This window comes from Oncorhynchus kisutch, linkage group LG26 (genome assembly GCF_002021735.2).
Source record: "Oncorhynchus kisutch isolate 150728-3 linkage group LG26, Okis_V2, whole genome shotgun sequence".
Classification (NCBI taxonomy): Eukaryota; Metazoa; Chordata; class Actinopteri; order Salmoniformes; family Salmonidae; genus Oncorhynchus; species Oncorhynchus kisutch.
In genome coordinates this window covers 5632610-5654361 of record NC_034199.2, presented here as the reverse complement: position 1 = coordinate 5654361, position 21752 = coordinate 5632610, and the positions used below count along the sequence as shown (strand labels likewise).

Below are 21752 nucleotides of genomic sequence, written 5' to 3'. Positions count from 1 at the left end.
CATCTTCACAAGGTAATTTGCTGTTGTTCTGGGATTGATTTGCACTTTTCACACCAAAGTACATTAATCTCTAGGAGACGGAACACATCTCCTTCCTGAGCAGTATGACGGCTGCGTGGTCTCATGGTGTTTATACTTGCATACTATTGTTTGTACAGATGAATGTGGTACCTTCAGGCTTTTGGAAATTGCTCCCAAGGATGAACCAGACTTGTGAAGGTCTACAATATTTTTGGCTGAATTCTTTTGATTTTCCCGTGATGTTAAGTAAAGGTGCACTGAGTTTGAAGGTAGGCCTTGAAATACATCCTTAGGTAAACCTCCGATTAACTCAAATTATGTCAATTAGCCTATCAGAAGCTTTTAAAGCCATGACATCATTTTCTGGAATTTTCAGAAAATCAACTTAGTGTATGTAAACTTCTGACCAACTGTAATTGTGATACACTGAATAATAAGTTAAATAATCTGTCTGTAAACAATTGTTGGAAAAATGTATTTTGTCATGTAGAAAGTAGATGTCCTAACTGACTTGCCAAAACTATAGTTTGTTAACAAGACATTTGTTTAGTGGTTGAAAAATGAGTTTTAATGATTCCAACCTAAGTGTATGTAAACTTCCGTCTTCAACTGTAAGTCCAACTGTGACTTTCATACACTTGCGCATCACAACATATTGTAAAATTGTCCAAAATTAAATGCACAATAATTTATAGATAGTGTTCCTATATTTGATTAATCAGTTGTTGTACAGCAATGTTTTTTGGAAAACATCTTGAACGCTAACAACGGACTTTTAGCAGGATATGATGATTAGCTTAACGCTATGATGCACTTTGGGAAACTCACACCTGTGCTGTTCCTCTCTTCCAGTCAGAGACATCCACAGCCTGGTCATCAGCTCTGTCTGCCATGCTCACGGAGGGGTGTACAAGAGTGTCATCTCCAACAAGGTGGGCAAAGCCACTTGCTATGCCCATCTATTTGTGACTGGTGAGGAATCCCAGATTACTTTTTGTTAATACTTACAGTACTTGAAGCTGTTGGGTTTTCTGAGTAAATAACCCACGGACACTAGTGAAGCTTAACCAAGTTTAATTCTTCCCAAAGGGTCTACACAGCTGTATTCAGGCATAGACATGTTTCCACCACTACAAATATATATACTCCACTTTAGGAACTCCTCCTTCTCTCAAATAATTACATCTTATGGTTCGACAGGAAGAGGGTAAAAGGGTAATGAACCATCATTTCTCCCTTCAAGGGATCTGACCTGACCTCAACCCCTCCTTTGCCTAATCCACAGATGTCCATATGCTTCTTCTATAGCAATCCTGTGACATCCAACACATTCCAAAGCCATCTGTCTTTCTACAGAGAACCATTAACCTCTGACATAAAAACCAGTCTCTTCCACTCCTTTTCTACTATGCTTATGCGTATAGCAATGTTCAAAGTCCACCCCGAATCCAACAGTCCCTCCTTTTGAAAAATAGCTTCCTAATGTTAAATTTACATAACGTTGGAAATTACTTTTAAAAAATGATAATACACGAATTTAAAAAACGAACAAATTAGTATCAATGAACAAACAATGATAACAAAACATGAATTGACAAAAACTACCAAATGATTATAAATGAACAAACAATGTTAACAAACATTCACAGTGAGGTTTACAATCTCAGAGACATATGGCCTCTGTTCTATGACCACACCATACACAATTGTATTTCCATCTCTCATCACACAACAAATGACGTTTCAGCTGAATCTGCTATCTTGTTACATGTCAGCTGGAGCACTTTTTGTTTCTCCACTCTCTCCTGCTGGTTCCTAAGAGTGTGATAGCATACGACTTGGAAAGCAACAAAAAGACACACAAAACATAACAGTATTAAATAGAGTGCTGAGTAATCTCAAGAGGATGTAATGTTGATTATGGATACGCACTTGCATATCAGGTGATGTGCCTATCAGGTGAAAATGGAGGGGATGACTTGGGAACACCTCTTGGAACCTGGGACATAAAGGGGAAGACTGGGCAAAAGCATGAGTAGGCTTTTTAGGGCTTTCATTTTTCTGGAATCCAGCAGAAAAGTATCCTGGAGTAGTCAGGTGAAGAGAGAGTGGGAATTGTTATGGTGTCAGACTTTGGTTTTCAAGCATTTATAATTATGCAAAGCTTCTCACATTGTTAACCTCTTGCGATGAGCAATCCCGTATCCGGGAGCGTAATCTTAGCCTCAAACGCATTAGCATAACGCAGCGGACATAAATACCCCTAGAAACTTTTCCTATTCATGAAAATCGCAAATGAAATTAAATAAATATATTCAAACACAAGCTTAGCCTTTTGTTAACCTGTTGCGACGAGCAATCCCGTATCCGGGAGCGTAATTATAGCCTCAAGCTCATTACCATAACGCAACGTTAACTATTCATGAAAATCACAAATGAAATGAAATAAATATATTGGCTCACAAGCTTAGCCTTTTGTTAACAACACTGTCATCTCAGATTTAAAAAAAAATGCTTTTCAACCATAGCTACAAGAGCATTTGTGTAAGAGTATTGATAGCTAGCATAGCATTAAGCCTAGCATTCAGCAGGCAACATTTTCACAAAAACAAGAAAAGCATTCAAATAAAATCATTTACCTTTGAAGAACTTCGGATGTTTTTAATGAGGAGACTCTCAGTTAGATAGCAAATGTTCAGTTTTTCAAAAAATATTATTTGTTTAGGAGAAAATCGCTCCGTTTTGTTCATCACGTTTGGCTAAGAAAACCCCCGAAAATTCAGTCATTACAACGGCAAACCTTTTTCCAAATTAACTCCATAATATTGACAGAAACATGGCAAACGTTGTTTAGAATCAATCCTCAAGGTGTTTTTCACATATCTATTCGATGATAAATCACTCGTGGCAGTTTGGTTTCTCCTCTGAACAAAATGGAAAAATGCACGCACCTGGAGATTACGCAATAGTTTCGACGGAGGAAACCGAGCGGACACCTGGTAAATGTAGTCTCTTATGGTCAATTTTCCAATGATATGCCTACAAATACGTCACAATGCTTCAGACACCTTGGGGAAACGACAGAAAGTGTAGGCTCATTCCTTGCGCAGCCATATAAGGAGACATTGGAACACAGCGCATTCAAAATCTGGCTCACTTCCTGTATGAAATTTCATCTTGGTTTTGCCTGTAGCATTAGTTCTGTGGCACTCACAGACAATATCTTTGCAGTTTTGGAAACGTCAGAGTGTTTTCTTTCCAAAGCTGTCAATTATATGCATAGCTGAGCATCTTTTCGTGACAAAATATCTTGTTTAAAACGGGAACGTTTTTCATCCAAAAATGAAATACTGCCCCCAGAGGTTCAAGAGGTTAACAACACTGTCATCTCAGATTTTCAAAATATGCGTTACAGCCAATGCTAACAAGCATTTGTTTATCATGGCATAATGCTATGCTAGCTCTGCTGGCAGCAGGCAACATTTTCACGAAAATAAGAAAAGCAACCAAATTAAATCATTTACCTTTGAAGAACTTCGGATGCTTTCACTCAGGAGACTCCCAGTTAGATAGCAAATGTTAGTTTTTTCCAAAAATATTATTTTTGTAGGCGAAATAGCTCCCGTTTCTTCATCATGCTTGGCTGAGAAATCGACCGGAAAATGCTGCAACTATAACGGCAAACTTTAAAAATAAATTGCTCCATAATATCGACAGAAACACGGCAAACGTTGTTTAGGATCCATCCTCAAGGTCTTTTAACATATATATTCGATAATATATCCGTCGAGGCAATTGGTTTCTCATAAGAAGCGATTGGAAAAATGGCTACCTCAGTATTTTACGCGAGATTTTCTGCGGGAGACACCATGTGACCACATGCTATATATGGTCCCTTACCATATGCCTAAATGCCTAAAAAGACGTCACAATGCTGTAGACACCTTGGGGAATACGTGGAAAACGTAAGCTCATTCGTAGCTCATTCACAGCCATATAAGGAGTCATTGGCATGAGGCGGTTTCAAAAAATGCGGCACTTCCTGGTTGGATTTTTATCTGGTTTTCGCCTGTAAGATCAGTTCTGTGGCATTCACAGAAAATATCTTTGCAGTTTTGGAAACGTCAGTGTTTTCTTTCCAAAGCTGTCAATAATATGCATAGTTGAGCATCTTTTCATGACAAAATATCTTGTTTAAAACGGGAACGTTTTTCATCCCAAAATTTGAATTAGCGCCCCTTAATGCTTAACTCGGCTTTCTATTCCGCAACAAAGCCTCCTTCACTCAAGCCGCCAAGCTTACCCTAGTAAAACTGACTATCCTACCGATCCTCGACTTCGGCGATGTCATCTACAAAATGGCTTCCAACACTCTACTCAGCAAACTGGATGCAGTCTATCACAGTGCCATCCGTTTTGTCACTAAAGCACCTTATACTACCCACCACTGCGACTTGTATGCTCTAGTCGGCTGGCCCTCGCTACATATTCGTCGCCAGACCCACTGGCTCCAGGTCATCTACAAGTCTATGCTAGGTAAAGCTCCGCCTTATCTCAGCTCACTGGTCACGATGGCAACACCCATCCGTAGCACGCGCTCCAGCAGGTGTATCTCACTGATCATCCCTAAAGCCAACACCTCATTTGGCCGCCTTTCGTTCCAGTACTCTGCTGCCTGTGACTGGAACGAATTGCAAAAATCGCTGAAGTTGGAGACTTTTATCTCCCTCACCAACTTCAAACATCAGCTATCTGAGCAGCTAACCGATCGCTGCTGCTGTACATAGTCTATTGGTAAATAGCCCACCCTTTTCACCTACCTCATCCCCGTACTGTTTTTATTTATTTACTTTTCTGCTCTTCTGCACACCAATATCTCTACCTGTACATGACCATCTGATCTTTTATCACTCCAGTGTTAATCTGCAAAATTGTAATTATTTGCCTACCTCCTCATGCCTTTTGCACACATTGTATATAGACCCCCCCTTCGTTTTCTACTGTGTTATTGACTTGTTAATTGTTTACTCCATGTGTAACTCTTTGTTGTATGCTCACACTGCTATGCTTTATCTTGGCCAGGTCGCAGTTGCAAATGAGAACTTGTTCTCAACTAGCCTACCTGGTTAAATAAAGGTGAAATAAAAAATAAATAAAAAAAAACTGGTTTGCAACACAGCAATTACACAGGTTTTCCTTGCTTTGCCTCGACTGGGTGGAGTTTTTGCCATATTGCGCGCACCTTGCCAAGGGTTTATGGGCTCGAGGTCAATTTGGGATTCAGCATACTTTGATGCATACACAAGAGGGTCATTTTACCATTCCTCATTAACTTTAACTACAGTGTTGATGGAATAGGGGACCTGGGCTGCAGTCCAAATAAAAAGTAGACAGCCCTTGGCCCTAAACCCTCAGTCCTTGAATTAGGGTTTACATCGTCACAACCGAGTGTACCTTCCCAAGCGAGGGAGAGTGATGATCGGAGAGGCAATCTCAATGGTGGAAATCTTGAAATTGAGATTAAAAACAACCAACCTAATTAATGTACCTAGCAAGCTAACGTAGCTAGCTAGCACTCCAGTCAGGTAGCCAGCTACAGTCACCCACAGTTGGCTAGCTATCTTTATGAAGCTATCTACTTTTTATAGGGTCCTCACTATGAGACTCAGTCAATTTGCCAACGCTAAAATCAATGTCATATACACTATCGTTCAAAGGTTTGGGGTCACTTAGAAATGTCCTTGTTTTCCATGAAAACATACATGAAAATAGTTGCAAAATGAATAGGAAATATAGACAAGACATTGTCAAGGTCATAAATAATGATTTTTAATTGAAATAATAATTGTGTCCTTCAAACTTTGCTTTTGTCAAAGAATCCTCCATTTGCAGCCATTACAGCCTTGCAGACCTTTGGCATTCTAGTTGTCAATTTGTTGAGGTAATCTGAAGAGATTTTGCTTCCTGAAGCACCTCCCACAATTTGGATTGGCTTGATGGGCACTTCTTACGTACCATACGGTCAAGGTGCTCCCACAACAGCTTAATAAGTTTGAGATTCGGTAACTGTGCTGGCCACTCCATTATAGACAGAATACCAGTTGACTGCTTCTTCCCTAAATAGCTATCGCATAGTTTAGAGCTGTGCTTTGGGTCATTGTCCTGTTGTAGGAGGAAATTGGCTCCAATAAAATGCCATCCACAGGGTATGGCATGGCGTTGCAAAATGGAGTGATTGCCTTCCTTTTACCCTGTACAAATCTCCCACTTTACCACCACCAAAGCACCCACAGACCATCACATTGCCTGCACCACGCTTGACAGATGGCGTCAAGCACTCCTCCAGAAACTTTTCATTTTTTCTGCATGTCTCACGAATGTTCTTTTTTGTGATCCGAACACCTCGAACTGAGATTCGTCTGACCATAACAATTTTTAGAATCTTCCTCTGTCCAGTGTTGGTGTTCTATTACCCATATTAATCTTTTCTTTTTATTGGCCAGTCTGAGATATGGCTTTTTCTTTGCAGCTCTGCCTAGAAGGCCAGCATCCCAGAGTCGCCTCTTCACTGTTGATGTTGAGACTGGTGTTTTGCGGGTACTATTTAATGAAGCTGCCAGTTGAGGACTTGTGAGGCATCTGTTTCTCAAACAAGACAATAATGTACTTGTCTTCTTGCTCAGTTGTGCACTGGGGCCTCCCACTCCTCTTTATATTCTGGTTAGAGCCAGTTCGTGCTGTTCTGTGAAGGGAGTAGTACACAGCGCTGTACGAGATCTTATTTTTGGGCGATTTTTCACATGGAATAGCCTTCATTTCCTAGAACAAGAACAGACTGATGAGTTTCAGAAGAAATGTCTTTGTTTCTGGTCCATTTTGAGCCTGTAATCAAACCCACAAATACTGATGCTCCAGATACTCAACTGGCCTTTCTAAAGAAGGCCAGTTTGATCACTTCTTTAATCAGGACAACAGTTTCAGCTGTGCTCACATAATTGCAAAAGGGTTTTCTAATGATCAATTTGCCTTTTAAAATGATAAACATGGATTAGTTAACACAATGTGCCATTGGAACACAGGAGTGATGGTTGCTGATACACTGTATTTCTGATCAATTTGATGTTATTTTAATAGACAAAACATGTGCTTTTCTGTCAAAACAAGGACATTTCTAAGTGACCCCAAAATTTGGAACATTAGTGTATATTTTGTTTTTGCAAGCTAGCTTAATAAATTTATCTGACATACCGAAAATAAAGCCCTGTTGATTCAATTTGACAGTTCGCGGCCGCTGGAGTATGACACATGACTACAGTTTGCATTGATTTGTGGGTCATATCAATGACACAAGTGATCAAAGTTGTTCACTCGCTCTCTCTAGCAAAATCGAGGGCAGAGGGGTCAAGTTTAGTGAATTGAACCTCCACGTACGATTGCAATCGCTCTGTATCCATTTTCGATGGGGATTCCCCTGAGGGAAAGTTGCGAGGGCTTAGAGGGTAAAAATGTGTTTGGACTGCAGCCCTAACAAACGTTTCTAACAATTGTTCAAATCTATTATAAAATGTATATCCTCCTATTCAAGAAGTTAGTCCTTTACTGTAGGGTAGGTGGTAAAGGGATACTGTTTATATGAATAGGGGGATATACATTTTTATCAAAGATAAAAAACACGTGGTGGTGTTAAACACCTACTGTTTGGTTCTTTTCAGATGTTCTTCCAGACCCTCCAGATGGGCCCCCAGTAATAGAGGCGGTTACTGGCAAGACTATCACCCTGAGCTGGAAAAAACCCCGGAGGCTGGATCCCTCTATTGGTAATTTTCATTTCACTAGCATTTCTATCATTCATTACAATGTGGATTGTGGAACCATGGTTCCCTGTATTTCAAAAGCTAGCTGCTAGACAGTTGTAACATCACCTGATGAAAAAGAAACATGAAGTGAAGAATGATGTACAGTGGGGCAAAAAAGTATTTAGTCAGCCACCAATTGTGCAAGTTCTCCCACTTAAAAAGATGAGAGAGGCCTGTAATTCTCATCACAGGTACACTTCAACTATGATAGACAAAATGAGAAAAAAAACTGAAAATCACATTGTAGGATTTTTAATTAATTAATTTGCAAATTATGGTGGAAAATAAGTATTTGGTCAATAACAAAAGTTTATCTCAATACTTTGTTATATACCCTTTGTTGGCAATGACAGAGGTCAAACGTTTTCTGTAAGTCTTCACAGGCCTCTATTATATTTTTAAGTGGGAGAACTTGCACAATTGGTGGCTGACTAAATACTTTTTTGCCCCACTGTATATCTTTACTGTATTTGGTATTACCAAGTTTACAATCAAAGGATACGGCACCAGGGTGAATCATTGATTGATTAAGAATATTGAGTAAGATGAGGCTGGTGGTATCATATCCATTTTCGTAGTACAGGATAAGCTCTATACTGAACTAAAATATAAACACAACATTTAGTGTTGGTCCCATGTTTCATGAGCTGAAATAAAAGTTCCCAGAAATATTCCATACACACAAACAAAACATTTCTGCACAAACGTTCAGAAACCATCTCAGGGAAGTTCATCTGCTTGTTCATCCTGACCAGGGTCTTGACCTAAACTGCAGTTCGGCGTCGTAACCGGCTTCAGTGGGCAAAGACTCATCTTCGATGCCCACTGGCACACTGGAGAAGTGTGCTCTGCAAGGATGAATCCCGGTTTCAACTGTACCGGGCAGATGTGTGGGCGAGCAGGATGCTGATGTGAACAGAGTGCCCGATGGTGGAGTTGGGGTTATGGTTTGGGCAGGCATAAGCTACAGACAATGAACACAAATGCACTTTATCGATGGCAACACAAATGCACTTTATCGATGGCAATTAGAATGCACAGAATGCACATGATGAGATCCTGACGCCCATTGTTGTGCCATTCATCTGCCACCATCACTTCATGTTCCAGCATGATAATGCACGGGCAGGTCGCAAGGATCTGTACATAATTCCTGGAAGCTGAAAATGTCCCAGTTCTTCTATGGCCTGCATACTCACCAGACATGTCACCCACTGAGCATGTTTGGGATGCTCTAGATCGACATGTACGACAGCGTGTTCCAGTTCCTGACAATATCCAGCAACTGCACACAGCCATTGAAGAGGAGTGAGACAACATTCCACCGGCCACAGGCCACAATCAACAGCCTGATCAACTCTATGCGGAGATGTGTCGCTCTGCATGGGGAAAATGGTGGTCACACCAGATACTGACTGGTTTTCTGATCCACACCTCTTTCTTTTTTTTTATGTATCTGTGACCAACAGATACTTATCTATATTTCCAGTAATGTGAAATCTATAGATTAGGCCCTACTGAATTAATTTAAATTGACTGATTTCCTTATATGAACTGTTACTCTGTAAAATCTTTGAAATTGTTGCATGTTGCATTTATATTTTTCTTCAGTGTAGTATATGTTCAAGTTCATTCTGTTTGAATGCCATTCCAACAGGTCAAGGTTATCATCTGTCTACATGTATTCATACGTATCAAAAAATGTATTTTTGCCATTGCAGATCCCAACACGTTGATGTATGCCATCCAACAACAAGCACGGGGCTCGATCCAGTGGACCATCATAGTGTCCAGTCTGAAAGACCCTTGCTATACAGTGACCAGCTGCTCCAAAGGAGTCTGCTATGCCTTCAGGGTCCTGTCAATCACCACCAAGGCCTTTAGCAAACCCTCTCCGTCCACAGACCCAGTGCAACTTGTCAACAGAGGTATGAGCCATCAAATGAGGGCAACATGAATTGATGACATGATGCCTATATTAGTGTTTCCTGGCAAGGGCTGGTTTAATAACAACATGTAAGCATGGCTTGCACTCTCTCCTTGTCCAAAAGACTGCTGACAAGGCTTATAACAAATATGTAGTTTTGAAAATGTGATGAACTATTCCTTTAAAGAGATTTAATTTCTTCCAAGGTCCATATCTTCAGGAGGGTCCGGTGATCATTGATAAGCCAGACATAGTCTATGTCCAGGAGAACCTGTCATTCAGCATCACCATCACTCTGAACCACGTCAACGCTTCAGTTATCTGGAAGAGGCAAGTCACACACTGTACCACTACAGCTGAAACACTATTAACATGGTTATTTTAAGCATATGCTTTAAATTTGAAGGTACAATTTAACTCATAGTTAGTATACACTGAGGGTACAACAATTAAGGACACCTGCTCTTTCCATGACATAGACTGACCAGATGAATCCAGGTGAAAGCTATGATCTCTTATTGTCAAAGCCACTTGTCAAAGCCACTTCAATCAGTGTAGATGAAGGTAAGGAGAGAGGTTAACTTCTCAAAGTATAGGGGGCAGCATTTTCACTTTTGGATAAATATCGTGCCCAATTTCATCTTCCTGCTACTCATGCCAAGAATATAAGATATGCATATCATTAGTAGATTTGGATAGAAAACACTCTGAAGTTTCTAAAACTGTTTGAATCATGTCTGTGAGTATAACAGAACTTATGTAGCAGGCAAAACCCAGAGGACTAACCGTTCAGAAGTTTGTTTTTTGAGGTCTCTGCCTGTTCAGTGAGTTCTCATTGCTAGCTAGGCATAATGCTATGCTAGGCTATCGATAAACTTACACAAATGCGTGTCTTGCTTTGGCTGTAAAGCATATTTTCAAAATCTGAAATGACAGGGTGATTAACAAAAGTCTAAGCTGTGTTTGAATATATTTCACTTCATGAATATGAATATTTTCTAGTATGACAATTCTCCCGGATCCGGGATGGGTAGTCACAAGAGGTTTTAAGAAAATCTATTTGCATATTTACCAAAGGGCCCCAGGGGACTGGTATTTCCGCCTTTGGACATATGACTCACATTGTGATTCATGCATCCCCCAAAAAAACAACACTTGTTGTGTTGGTTCCACTTGTCACCAGAGGGCGGCAAAGACCGTCCAAGAGACATTAACGACACTTAGGCGTGTCCTATTTATTCATTATAATTTCCCTGGGATCTCCTCCCAGACCTGGACTAAAGCATCCACCAACTCCTGGACAGTCTGTGGTGCAACGTGGCGTTGGTGGATGGAGCGAGACATGATGTCCCATTATGTACTTAGCATCAAGTAGCTTGGTCACGAAATCAGAAAAGCAATAAAAATTAATCGTTTACCTTTGATGATCTTGGGATGTTTTCACTCACAAGACTCCCATTTACACAATAAATGTTCCATTTGTTCCATAAAGATTATTTTTATATCCCAAAAACCTCAGTTTGTTTGGCGTGTTATGTTCAGAAATTCACAGGAAAGAGCTGTCATGACAACGTAGACGAAAATTCCAAATAATATCCGTAATGTCCACAGAAACATGTCAAACGTTTTTTACAATCAATTCTCAGGTGGTTTTTAAAATATATAATCGATAATATATCAACCGCAACTGTCTTTATCAGTAGGAGAATGGCAATGGCTGCCCAAACTCTGTTGCGTGAGCAAAACTCATGCGAACACCTGGCGCGATGTTATCTTTCTCGCTCATTTTTCAAAATAAAAGCCTGAAACTATGTCTAAAGACTGTTGACACCTTGAGGAAGCAATAGGAAAAGGAATCTGGTTGATGTCTCTTTAAATGGAGCGAAGGCAGACTATGGAACATGGAGCCAAAATAGAAGCCACTTCCTGGTTTGATTTTCCTCAGGTTTCGCCTGCAATATCACTTCTGTTATACTCACAGACAATATTTTGACAGTTTTGGAAACTTTAGAGTGTTTTCTATCCTAATCTGTCAATTATATGCATATTCTAGCATATGGGCCTGAGAAATAGGCCGTTTACATTGGGAACGTTATTTTTCCAAACATAAAAATAGTGCCCCCTAGCGTCAAGAGGTTAAAAGGTGCATCCTTTCTAACCGATGAAAAACCCACTAAAACCAAAATAAAAAGACCCCACACAATAAATCAGTATTAACACCACTAACAAATATTAATTTGGTAAAAACAAACAATATGGCCAGGCAATACTTAATTTGGGAGATCCCTTAATTTAGTCTACCCTGACAATGTTACCTCTTAATATGTATTACTAATTTCTGTTGGATATTTAGTTTCTACTTCACACTGTCTATTATTTTAAGATTAATATGTAATGTGCTGAATTTATAAAATACATCAGCCAATTCACAAGGGAAGAGATACACTTTGGTGGGAGCTTCCTTTTTAAATATCCTTTCATTCTCAAAACAAGGTTATGGGCGTACTGCCAAATTGCAGATACTGATAGTGAGGATTCAGTCAGTCACTTGCATGAACAAAGAAATTGATTATTAGAAAAGCAGAAACATAACATTTTCCATCACATGTCCTTGTTTTGTACACTCAGTGTATGTGGCCCATGTGGGAATCAAACTCACAACCTTCATATTGCCAGCAACCAGCACCATACTCCAACCCACTGTGCCCTCAATCAATTGGCCATATTGTTCTTAACTGTATTTGAAAAGCACCATGCCCGTTCTCTGGCCTTCTTGTTTGCTTCACAACAATTGAGTTCACAAATACGCCAGTGTGCAAGAATGCCATTTTAATACCAAGTACTGTAGGATAAAAATATAAGATGTGTGAAACAGACACACAACAAAAGTTCTTACCCCTAAAATGTAACATCACCACGACAATGGGATATCTAAGCTGCCTTATTGTTCTCTGCGATTAGGAGTGGAGTGGTCCTTGCAATCAAACCTGGGCTGTATGAGATGAGTATGCCTGATGATGACCAGCACTCTCTGAAGATCATGAGGGTGAAGAGTGGCGATGTGGGTCAACTGATGTGTGTTGCCTCCAACAAGTTTGGCGTCGACTCCTGCATCTTTAGTGTGGAAATGGCAGGTGAGTGAAATAATGTCAGATTATGATAATGGATTGAATTTACAGTATGTATCTCTCTTTGCAGCTGCTCAAAGCACTTTGCATTGCATCTTCTCATCCACTATAGTAAGGGAATACCCCCCTGAAATGGACAAAAATGAATGGGAAGTCATTGGCACTGGCCAAACCACATACACGGTGTCCAATACCACTCAATTCGGCATTGAATCGTGTAAAGTTGATTGCAAATGCCATATGGCAAATGCCAGTTGTAACACTTTAAAATCCAACAGGTGGCGAGCGCGCTCTACCGTGGTTTTTCATACTGCAAATGGAACACAAGTCAACATCCAAAAGCAACATTTTTAAAAAGTGATTTTTTTTTCAAATACTTATCACTACCCAAAAAAGTGCTTTCTGGACCGTTTTTCGAAATTCTTTCGAATTTTGTGTCAATTACACACGTAAAAGAACTGTATCAACATACTTTAGTCGTATTTTATTATCATATTTTTTTTCTTCTTGTGCATAAGGAATATGTGAACTTAAAAAAAAAATCTTATCAACCTCGTAAAAAAGTGCTTTCTGGACGGTTTTCGATTTTATGTCAATTAATCATGTGTAAGAACTGTATGAATATACTTTTGTAATAAGGAATATGATTTGTCCATTTGCAATATGATTTCATAGGAAGTCAAAAGTCAAAGTCAAAAGTAACTTTTTTGGGGGCCAAATGCCATAAGAAATTTGACATGCTCAAAAATTCTGCAGAAATGCAAAATTGACTGGCCTGATGAACTCGGGATGGCCGGGCAGTGATAGTTGTTCCTTTCCATCACTCGTTGTGTTGATTTCATCATGTCCATTTGGTGATGTTTTTTCACTATAGAATCATATTGCAACTGCACGTGCATTTGCAATATGTTTCAATGGGCATTTACCATCACGAATTTGTCATGCTCAAAAATCATGCAGAATTGCAAAATTGACTTACCTGATGAACACAGGATGGCCGGGCAGTGATAGTTGCTCCTTTCCATCTCTCGTTGTGTTGACCTCATCATGTCCATTTGGTGATGTTTTTTCACTGTTGAATCATATTGCAAATGCACGTGCATTTGACTGGCCTGATGAACACAGGATGGCCGGGCATTGATAGTGGTTCTTCTCCATCGCTCGTTGTGTTGATTTCATTATGTCCATTTGTTTTGCAAAGTCACTGTGCATTTGCAATATGGTTCAATGGGCATTTACCATCACGAATTTGTCATGCTATAAAAATCCTGCAGGAATGCGAAATTGACTGGCCCGATGAACTCGGGATGGCTGGGCAGTGATTCTGGTTCCTCTCCATCGCTCGTTAGGGTTGATTTCAGAATGTCACTTTGGTGATGGTACCTCACTGTTTAAACATATTGCAAATGGACAAGAGTCACCAACAAGTCACCGTCCATCAGTCAATTAGATATCATTCTGACACCAAACTGATACAAACTGACACCAAACCCACTTTTTCCAACTCGTTTAGTAGCCAACTATCACATACTACAGAGCTGGCCCAAAATTCACAACGCCTTCTATTCAAACCATAATAAAAACGTAAAACACGTAGTTATGTTCCAGCTGCGGGTCCAGTTCAGATATCATGTGTAGGCCTAGCTGAGGTGACCCCGAATCCCAAGTTTCGGCTCGATAGGTCATTTGGTGTCCGAGCAAGACCCTAATTGGTGCTGAAAATCCACTTTTTTTCCATGACTTGCTACGGGGTCCTTGAATGAGCTGTCGGACAGAAACGTTGGGGTCCATCTATATGGACCTAGTCTTGCGACTCTGGGACATTTCTAAATGTCGTCATTTTCGTGATGCAAAAAGGAATTTAAGTCATTGCAAATGTACCAGGCTGTTTCTCGGTCCGACAACCTTCTAGAGCCACGCAACTCACCACGCACTATCAACCTGAGGTCTAGAACAGTTTTCTAAAGTTTCGGAACTCTAGGTCTGACGGTTCTTTAAAAGTTCCAACAAGGTTAACTAATGCAGGCAGTGTATGTCTCTACGCACCCCAATGTGTCCCTCCTTCCAAGCTGTGTGTGTGTGTGTGTGATTTAGTTTTCCTTTGAAATTTTATGGGAAAAATGACTGATTTACAGTTCATGGGGGTTGCCTAATCACACATATGAAGTTTTGGAAAGATCTGACTTTTTTAACCCCTCGAAACAGCCCCTGAGACAGCAATTATGGCACTTCCGGTTGGCACAGGAAGCTATAAGTCAACACATATCCTCATTGGGGTATGCTTGTACAGAATCCTGAGTTTTAAGTCTTTACGTTAAGAATTGACTGATTTACACAGGGTTGAATGCACTATGTCTATCAAAGTGCAGGCAGGGTATGGATATACACTTTTAGGGTGATTTTAACCACTTCCGATTGGTCCAGGAAGCTTAGAATCGACACAGGTAGACCTCATAGTGTCCTGATGGACTGTCATCGAAGACAGGTTCATACGGCATTCATAACCCACATAGGCTTCAGGTTGACTTTAGAGGAGCAGGCAATGTATTCCTAAGGGGAGAGATGTCATTGTAATCTGTGAGATCAAAAAACCCTGTTTTACTGTTAAGGGTTAATGCCACATGGACAAGGTTAGGCTTGCACAGATCGGGAGGACCTCAGGTCAAATTGTGCTTCTCACCCTAACGGTTCTCTCACTGTCCCCAAAAAGCAAATGACATTTAGGGCCAGGCTTCATTTTGGGCCTACTTTTTTTCACGGTCGTTGCACTCAGAGCGAGCTACAGTCAAGCGGGGCGTCTCGTTGAACTCGACACAGTCTGGAGACTATGGTGATGCCATTTTTTGTGTTGATTTCAGAATGCCATTTTGGTGATGGTCCCTCTCCGTTTAAACATATTGCAAATGTACAAAAGTCAACTAGCAAGTCAGTGTCCATCAGAGCGAGCTACGGTCAAGCGGGGCATCTCGTTGAACTCGGCACGGCCTAGAGAATATGGAAATGCCATTGCAGGCTCTGTGTGTCTTTAAGCACCGCACTTTGTCACTCCATCCTTGCTGTGTGTGTGTGTCTGTGTGTGTGGGAGAGAGAGCTTTTCTTTGACATCTGTTGGGAGAAATGACTGACTTACAGTTCATGGGGGTTGCCTAATCACACATATGAAGTTTTGAAAATATCTGACCTTTTTAACCCTTGGAAACAGCCACTATGACACCATTTAAGGCACTTCCGGTTGGCACAGGAAGCTATAAATAAACTCATATCCTGATTGGGGTATGCCTTTACAGAATCCTGAGTTTTAAGTCTTTACGTTAAGAACTGAGTTATTTACGGAGGGTTTAGTGAGTGTGTGTTATTTCACAAAATCATAGAAAATCACAGAAATCTCGCAGAGCTCCGCAGCACACTTTAAAAAGATTCGTATGAACACCCTGCAACTGGATCTGTAACTTTAAAAAAAAAATAAACTATTTTTGAACATCACCAATTTGACATTGTATGATTTCTCTTAAATGACGATAGATAAATGGCTGGTTCTTTTTTTATTGACACCGGAGGCTCCTTGAATTTGACATGAAGTGGAAAAATTATTTCTCTATTTTCATTTTGGACCTTTAATCCCAGAAAAATGGCCATAACTCAAAAACCGTTGAGGCCTAGACGCCATCTTGTTCGGGGCCAACTGCCCATTATGCCAAACCTACGCTCACCAAGTTTCGGCTTCGAAATATTTTCCATTTTGGAGATAAGGCCACGTCGTGATTCGTGATGTTTTGTACATTTGCAATGTGATTGCATATGTCCTCTTGTGGGATTTACCGGGACAGCGGAAAAATGGCCAAAATTTGATTATTTTATAAAACGGAAACCGAATGTCCGAGAAAGTTAGTTTGATGACTTCCCGGTAGGTCCGACCCTGATGCTCGGCCCGACGCCGCCCGCAAATTTTACAAACGTTTTCGGACGTCTAGTAAGGGACCGTACATTTGCAATATGGAATTTCTCACTAACCATACGGCGAATGTCAAAATGTTGCCTTAGGTATGTAATGGCCATTAAGAAGTTAGCTACTTTTTCAAAATGCCTTGCTGCATGCAGCAAGGTACATCGTCAGGAAATGTTGTGTGCTTCATGTTTTGTTTCCTTGCCATCATACTTTGAGTATCGACATATTGAATAATGTGACAACAGTATCTAACACATTTTCATGTTCTCTCTGTAGCACCACCAACCTTTGAGTCCATCATGGAGGATGTGGATGTGCACATGGGGGAGACACCTTGCTTGGCTGTGGTTGTGGAGGGCAAGCCCATTCCCGACATCCTTTGGTTTAAGGTGTATATCATTGTAACCCTTTATGAAATTGCACTCATGCCATATATATACTCTATAGATAACTAGTTTGATAACCAGAATCTAGGTACCCAGCTGGTAACTGCTGAGAAGGTACATAAACAATGACTTGTCGTGACAGGATACACCAAATTATGTTTAAAATTAGTTTATAAAGACTTCATAAAGCTTTCATAAAGTGTTCATAAACACTACATAGATGTGTCACAAATAATCTATGACTCTATTTCATGCCAAATAAAGAGTTCATAAACAGTGGTGTAAAAAGTACCCAATTGTCAAACTTGAGTAAAAGTAAAGATACCTTAATATAAAAGTAAAAGTGAAAGTCATCCAGTAAAATAGTACTTGAGGAAAAGTATTTGGTTTTAAATATAGTTAAGTATCAAAAGTAAAAGTATAAATCATTTAAAATTCCTTATATTAAGCAAACCAGATGGCACCATTCTCGGGAGCGGAAGGTCGAGTCATGCATCCTCCGAAACATGACCCACCAAACCCCGCTTCTTAACACCGGTTACTTAACCCGGAAGCCAGCCACACCAATCTGTCAGAGGAAACACTTTTCACCTGACGACCAAGGTCAGCCTGCATGCAGGCACCCGGCCCATCACAAGGAGTCGCTAGAGCGCGATGAGCCAAGTAAAGCGCCTCCGACCAAACCCTCCCCTAACCCAAACTACAATGGGCCAATTGTGCGTACTTTTGGGTGTCATGGAAAATGTATGGAGTAAAAAGTACATTATTTTCTTTAGGAATGTAGTGAAGTAAAAGTGGTAAAAAAATAAATAATAATAAAGTATAGATACCCAAAAAAACTACTTAAGTAATACTAGTATTTTTACTGAGGTACTTTACACCACTGTTCATAAATGTGGCATAACCTATGTTGTATATGACATAATCCTGTGCTTCTTAAAGGGTGACAAAAGCATGGCTTACTAAGGCTTTATAAATCCTATTAAATTCAGCCATCACAAAACGTCTAAAACCTTGTCATACACCCTGCTGAAAGATTGTAACAGGTTGTAATCGAGCCCTGGTCTCCAGCACGGGAACAGAATACCTGGTGGCTAGGTAGTCTCCGGTTCGACTACTCCAAATCATATTGGCTCTGACACACAAACACATGCATTGCTGGTCCATTGACTCATCTAAATTCCCCTCACATCATGAGATCACTTTCATAAATCGGCAGTGAATTTATAATCTATTTATTGGCACTTCATGTAGTGTCCTGTAATACTTCATTTGAAGTGAGACACCTTTGGTTATTCATAACACATCCATAAAGACTCTATATTACTTCACCCTGTACCCTCGCTAATGCTAACACAAGAGAGGTCAAATAAAAGTGAAAACAATACAAATACACAAATACACTTGTCCCCGAGCTGGCGGATGAATGGGTCCTGCCTCTGCATGCTGGAGGTACTGCATGTTGGATCCAACCTTGAAAGTAACAACAAATAAAGTTTAGCTGGTCTGTTAGATATGCCTTTGTCACAACATCTGGATAAGGGCATTTCTGTGCTGCACTGAGAGGACAGATGAACTGCATTGTAGAAATGGTCCTACTATGTGTTATTATTTAGCCTCTATACCTACAGGTTGTATATTAGGGGTGAATCATTTCCCCATTCATTCTGTATGATGATGGAGGCAGGATGGCAGGAACCTGCTTCCTGGCCACAACGCCAAATGGGTCTATTGGGGACAACAACATTTCAAACAAATTCTAATTAATGATGTGATCAGGAAGATATATTGGATCAGGGCATTATGTCAAATTCCATAATAAACCAATAAAGTATGATGTCAAAAGCATAATTATGATTGGCGTAGTATATTTGTCATGTTGCCTTACCATTAGAAGGCTTTCAACATCTTCTGCAAGTTCACTTTCCCTCTCCTCCTATGGAAGACAACAAATTACGCCCGATGCCACTCTGTCACTCATAGCCCATCACAGGTCACCACTGCATTTGAAGAAACACAAAAGATAGATATTTTAAAACAATGTCCAAGAGTGAATAGATGGATGCTCAAACCATAACTTTTATCAAATGTCTTAAATGAAAGATGTTTGTCTGTCCTAACCTGTCAGCGATGTTGGCAGTTAGTGCAGCAGTCTGGGAATGAAGTTGTTGAGGAATGGAATGGGATGAGGTAGAGGAGGAGGTCATCTCAAGCACTGGGGACAGCTTGGATCTCAGTGCCTTCATTGGCTACCTCAAATCAAATTTATATAGCCCTTCGTACATCTGCTGATATATCAAAGTGCTGTACAGAAACCCAGCCTCAAACCCCAAACAGCAAGCAATGCAGGTGTAGAAGCACCTGGAGAGCTTATTAAAAGAGATAAGGGTCAAAGCAACACAGAAACCAATGCAATAACAACCAATGCAAAGAAATGTATATGCTGCATCTCAATGCAATAACAACAAACGGAATTCAATTCATACATTTCATTTATGAGACTACAAAACACATAGACCCAGCTAGCTAGCTAACTTTTTTCTGAGCTAGACTCACCTTCAATAATAAGGATTTTCCACTCTGTTGTCCTGCACAAACAATGTCTGTAACAATACAAAAGTAAATATTATAGGGACAATTTAGGCCTCTTTCATTTACAAATCTCATGACAAGAGTGTGGCTTTGAGATATAGCTAATTGAGTACATAAGGGGGATTTCTATTTAGCTGAGCCTATTAGCTACAGTACCAGTCAAAGGTTTGGACACACCCACTCATTCAAGGGTTTTTCTTTATTTTTAATATGTTCAACATTGTTGAATCATAGTGAAGATGTCAAAACTATGAAATAACAGATTTAGTAATTTAGTAGTCAAATTAAAATATCTTTTCAAAGTAGCCACCCTTTGCCTTGATGACACCTTTACACACTCTTAGCATTCTCTCAACCAGCTTCATGAGGAATGGTTTTCCAACAGTCTTGAAGGAGTTCCCACATATGCTGAGCACTGGTTGACTGCTTTTCCTTTACTCTGTGGTCCAACTCATCCCAAACCATCTCAATTGGGTTGAGGTCGGTTGATTGTGGAGGCCAGGTCATCTGATGCAGCACTCCATCACTCTCCTTGGTCAAATAGCCCTTACACAGCCTGGAGGTGTGTTTTGGGTCATTGTCCTTATGAAAAATAAATGATAGTCCCACTAAGTGCAAACCAGATTGGATGGTGTATCACTGCAGAATGCTGTGGTAGCCATGCTGGTTAAGTGTGCCTTGAATTCTAAATAAATCACACACAGTGTCACCAGCAAAGCACCCCACACCATCACACCTCCTCCTCCATGCTTCACCGTGTGAACCACACATACAGAGATCATCCGTTCACCTACTCAGCATCTCACAAAGACACGGCAGTTGGAACCAAAAATGGCAAATTTTGTCACGACTTCCACCGAAGTCGGCTTCTCTCCTTGTTCTGGCGGAGTTTGGCGGTCGACGTCACCAGCCTTCTAGCCATCACTCTTCATTGTTCCATGTGTTTTTCTCGCACACCTGGTTTACATTCCCTAATCATACTACATATATATCTACATATATATTTCCTCTGTTCCCCCCATGTCTTTGTGTGGAATTGTTTTTGTTACGTGTTTTGTGTGACGCGCCAGGCTGGGTTCTCCGGGTACCATGTTCAACCTGTAGTATGTTTAATTGTTAAACATTTTGCATCTTTGAGACTTTGTTGCGCTTTTCACTTTTGCCTTTGGTTGGAGGTTTATTTGACGCGGTTGAGTCTGTCTGTTGTTTGCTTCTGCGCAAATAAAGTGTGCGCCTGATCACAACTCTCTGCCCTCCTGCACATGACTTCTACACTAGTATTGGACTCATTAGACCAAAGGATAGATTTCCATCTGTCTAATGTCCATTGCTTGTGTTTCTTGCCCCAAGCAAGTCTCTTCTTCTAATTGCTGTTCTTTAGTAGTGGTTTCTTTGCAGAAATTCAACCATGGTCTGATTCACGCAGTCTCCTCTGAACAGTTCATATTAAAATGTGTCTGTTACTTAAACAATGTGAAGGATTTATTTGGGCTGCAATTTCTGAGGCTGGTAACTTGAAGAAACTTTACATTTTCCAGATTGACTGACCTTCATGTTCTTGCCATAATATGGACTTGGTATTTTACCAAATAGGGCTATTGTCACGTTCTGACCATAGTTCTTTTGTGTTTACTTTGTTTTAGTGTTGGTCAGGACGTGAGCTGAGTGGGCATTCTATGTTGTGTGTCTATTTTCCCATTTCTATGTTTGGCCTGATATGGTTCTCAATCAGAGGCAGGTGTTAGTCATTGTCTCTGATTGGGAACCATATTTAGGTAGCCTGTTTTGTGTTGGGTTTTGTGGGTGGTTGTCTTCTGTCTTTGTGTCTATGCACCAGATAGGACTGTTTTGTTTTTTCACATTTGTTGTTTTGGTATTTTGTAGTGTTCACGTTTA

At 40.3% G+C, this 21752-nt stretch overlaps 1 protein-coding gene across 1 annotated transcript in view; it reads left to right on the top strand.

The window, feature by feature from the left end:
* Window positions 1–21752, top strand: part of LOC109871125 (striated muscle preferentially expressed protein kinase-like) — a 92427-nt gene that overhangs the window by 25493 nt on the left and 45182 nt on the right. Inside the window, exons 11-17 of the mRNA XM_031806021.1 lie at window positions 874–993; window positions 7734–7838; window positions 9599–9805; window positions 10011–10134; window positions 12766–12938; window positions 17155–17332; window positions 19393–19396. Coding sequence (XP_031661881.1) covers window positions 874–993; window positions 7734–7838; window positions 9599–9805; window positions 10011–10134; window positions 12766–12938; window positions 17155–17332; window positions 19393–19396 — 911 coding nt within the window. The remainder of the gene's footprint in view (window positions 1–873; window positions 994–7733; window positions 7839–9598; window positions 9806–10010; window positions 10135–12765; window positions 12939–17154; window positions 17333–19392; window positions 19397–21752) is intronic.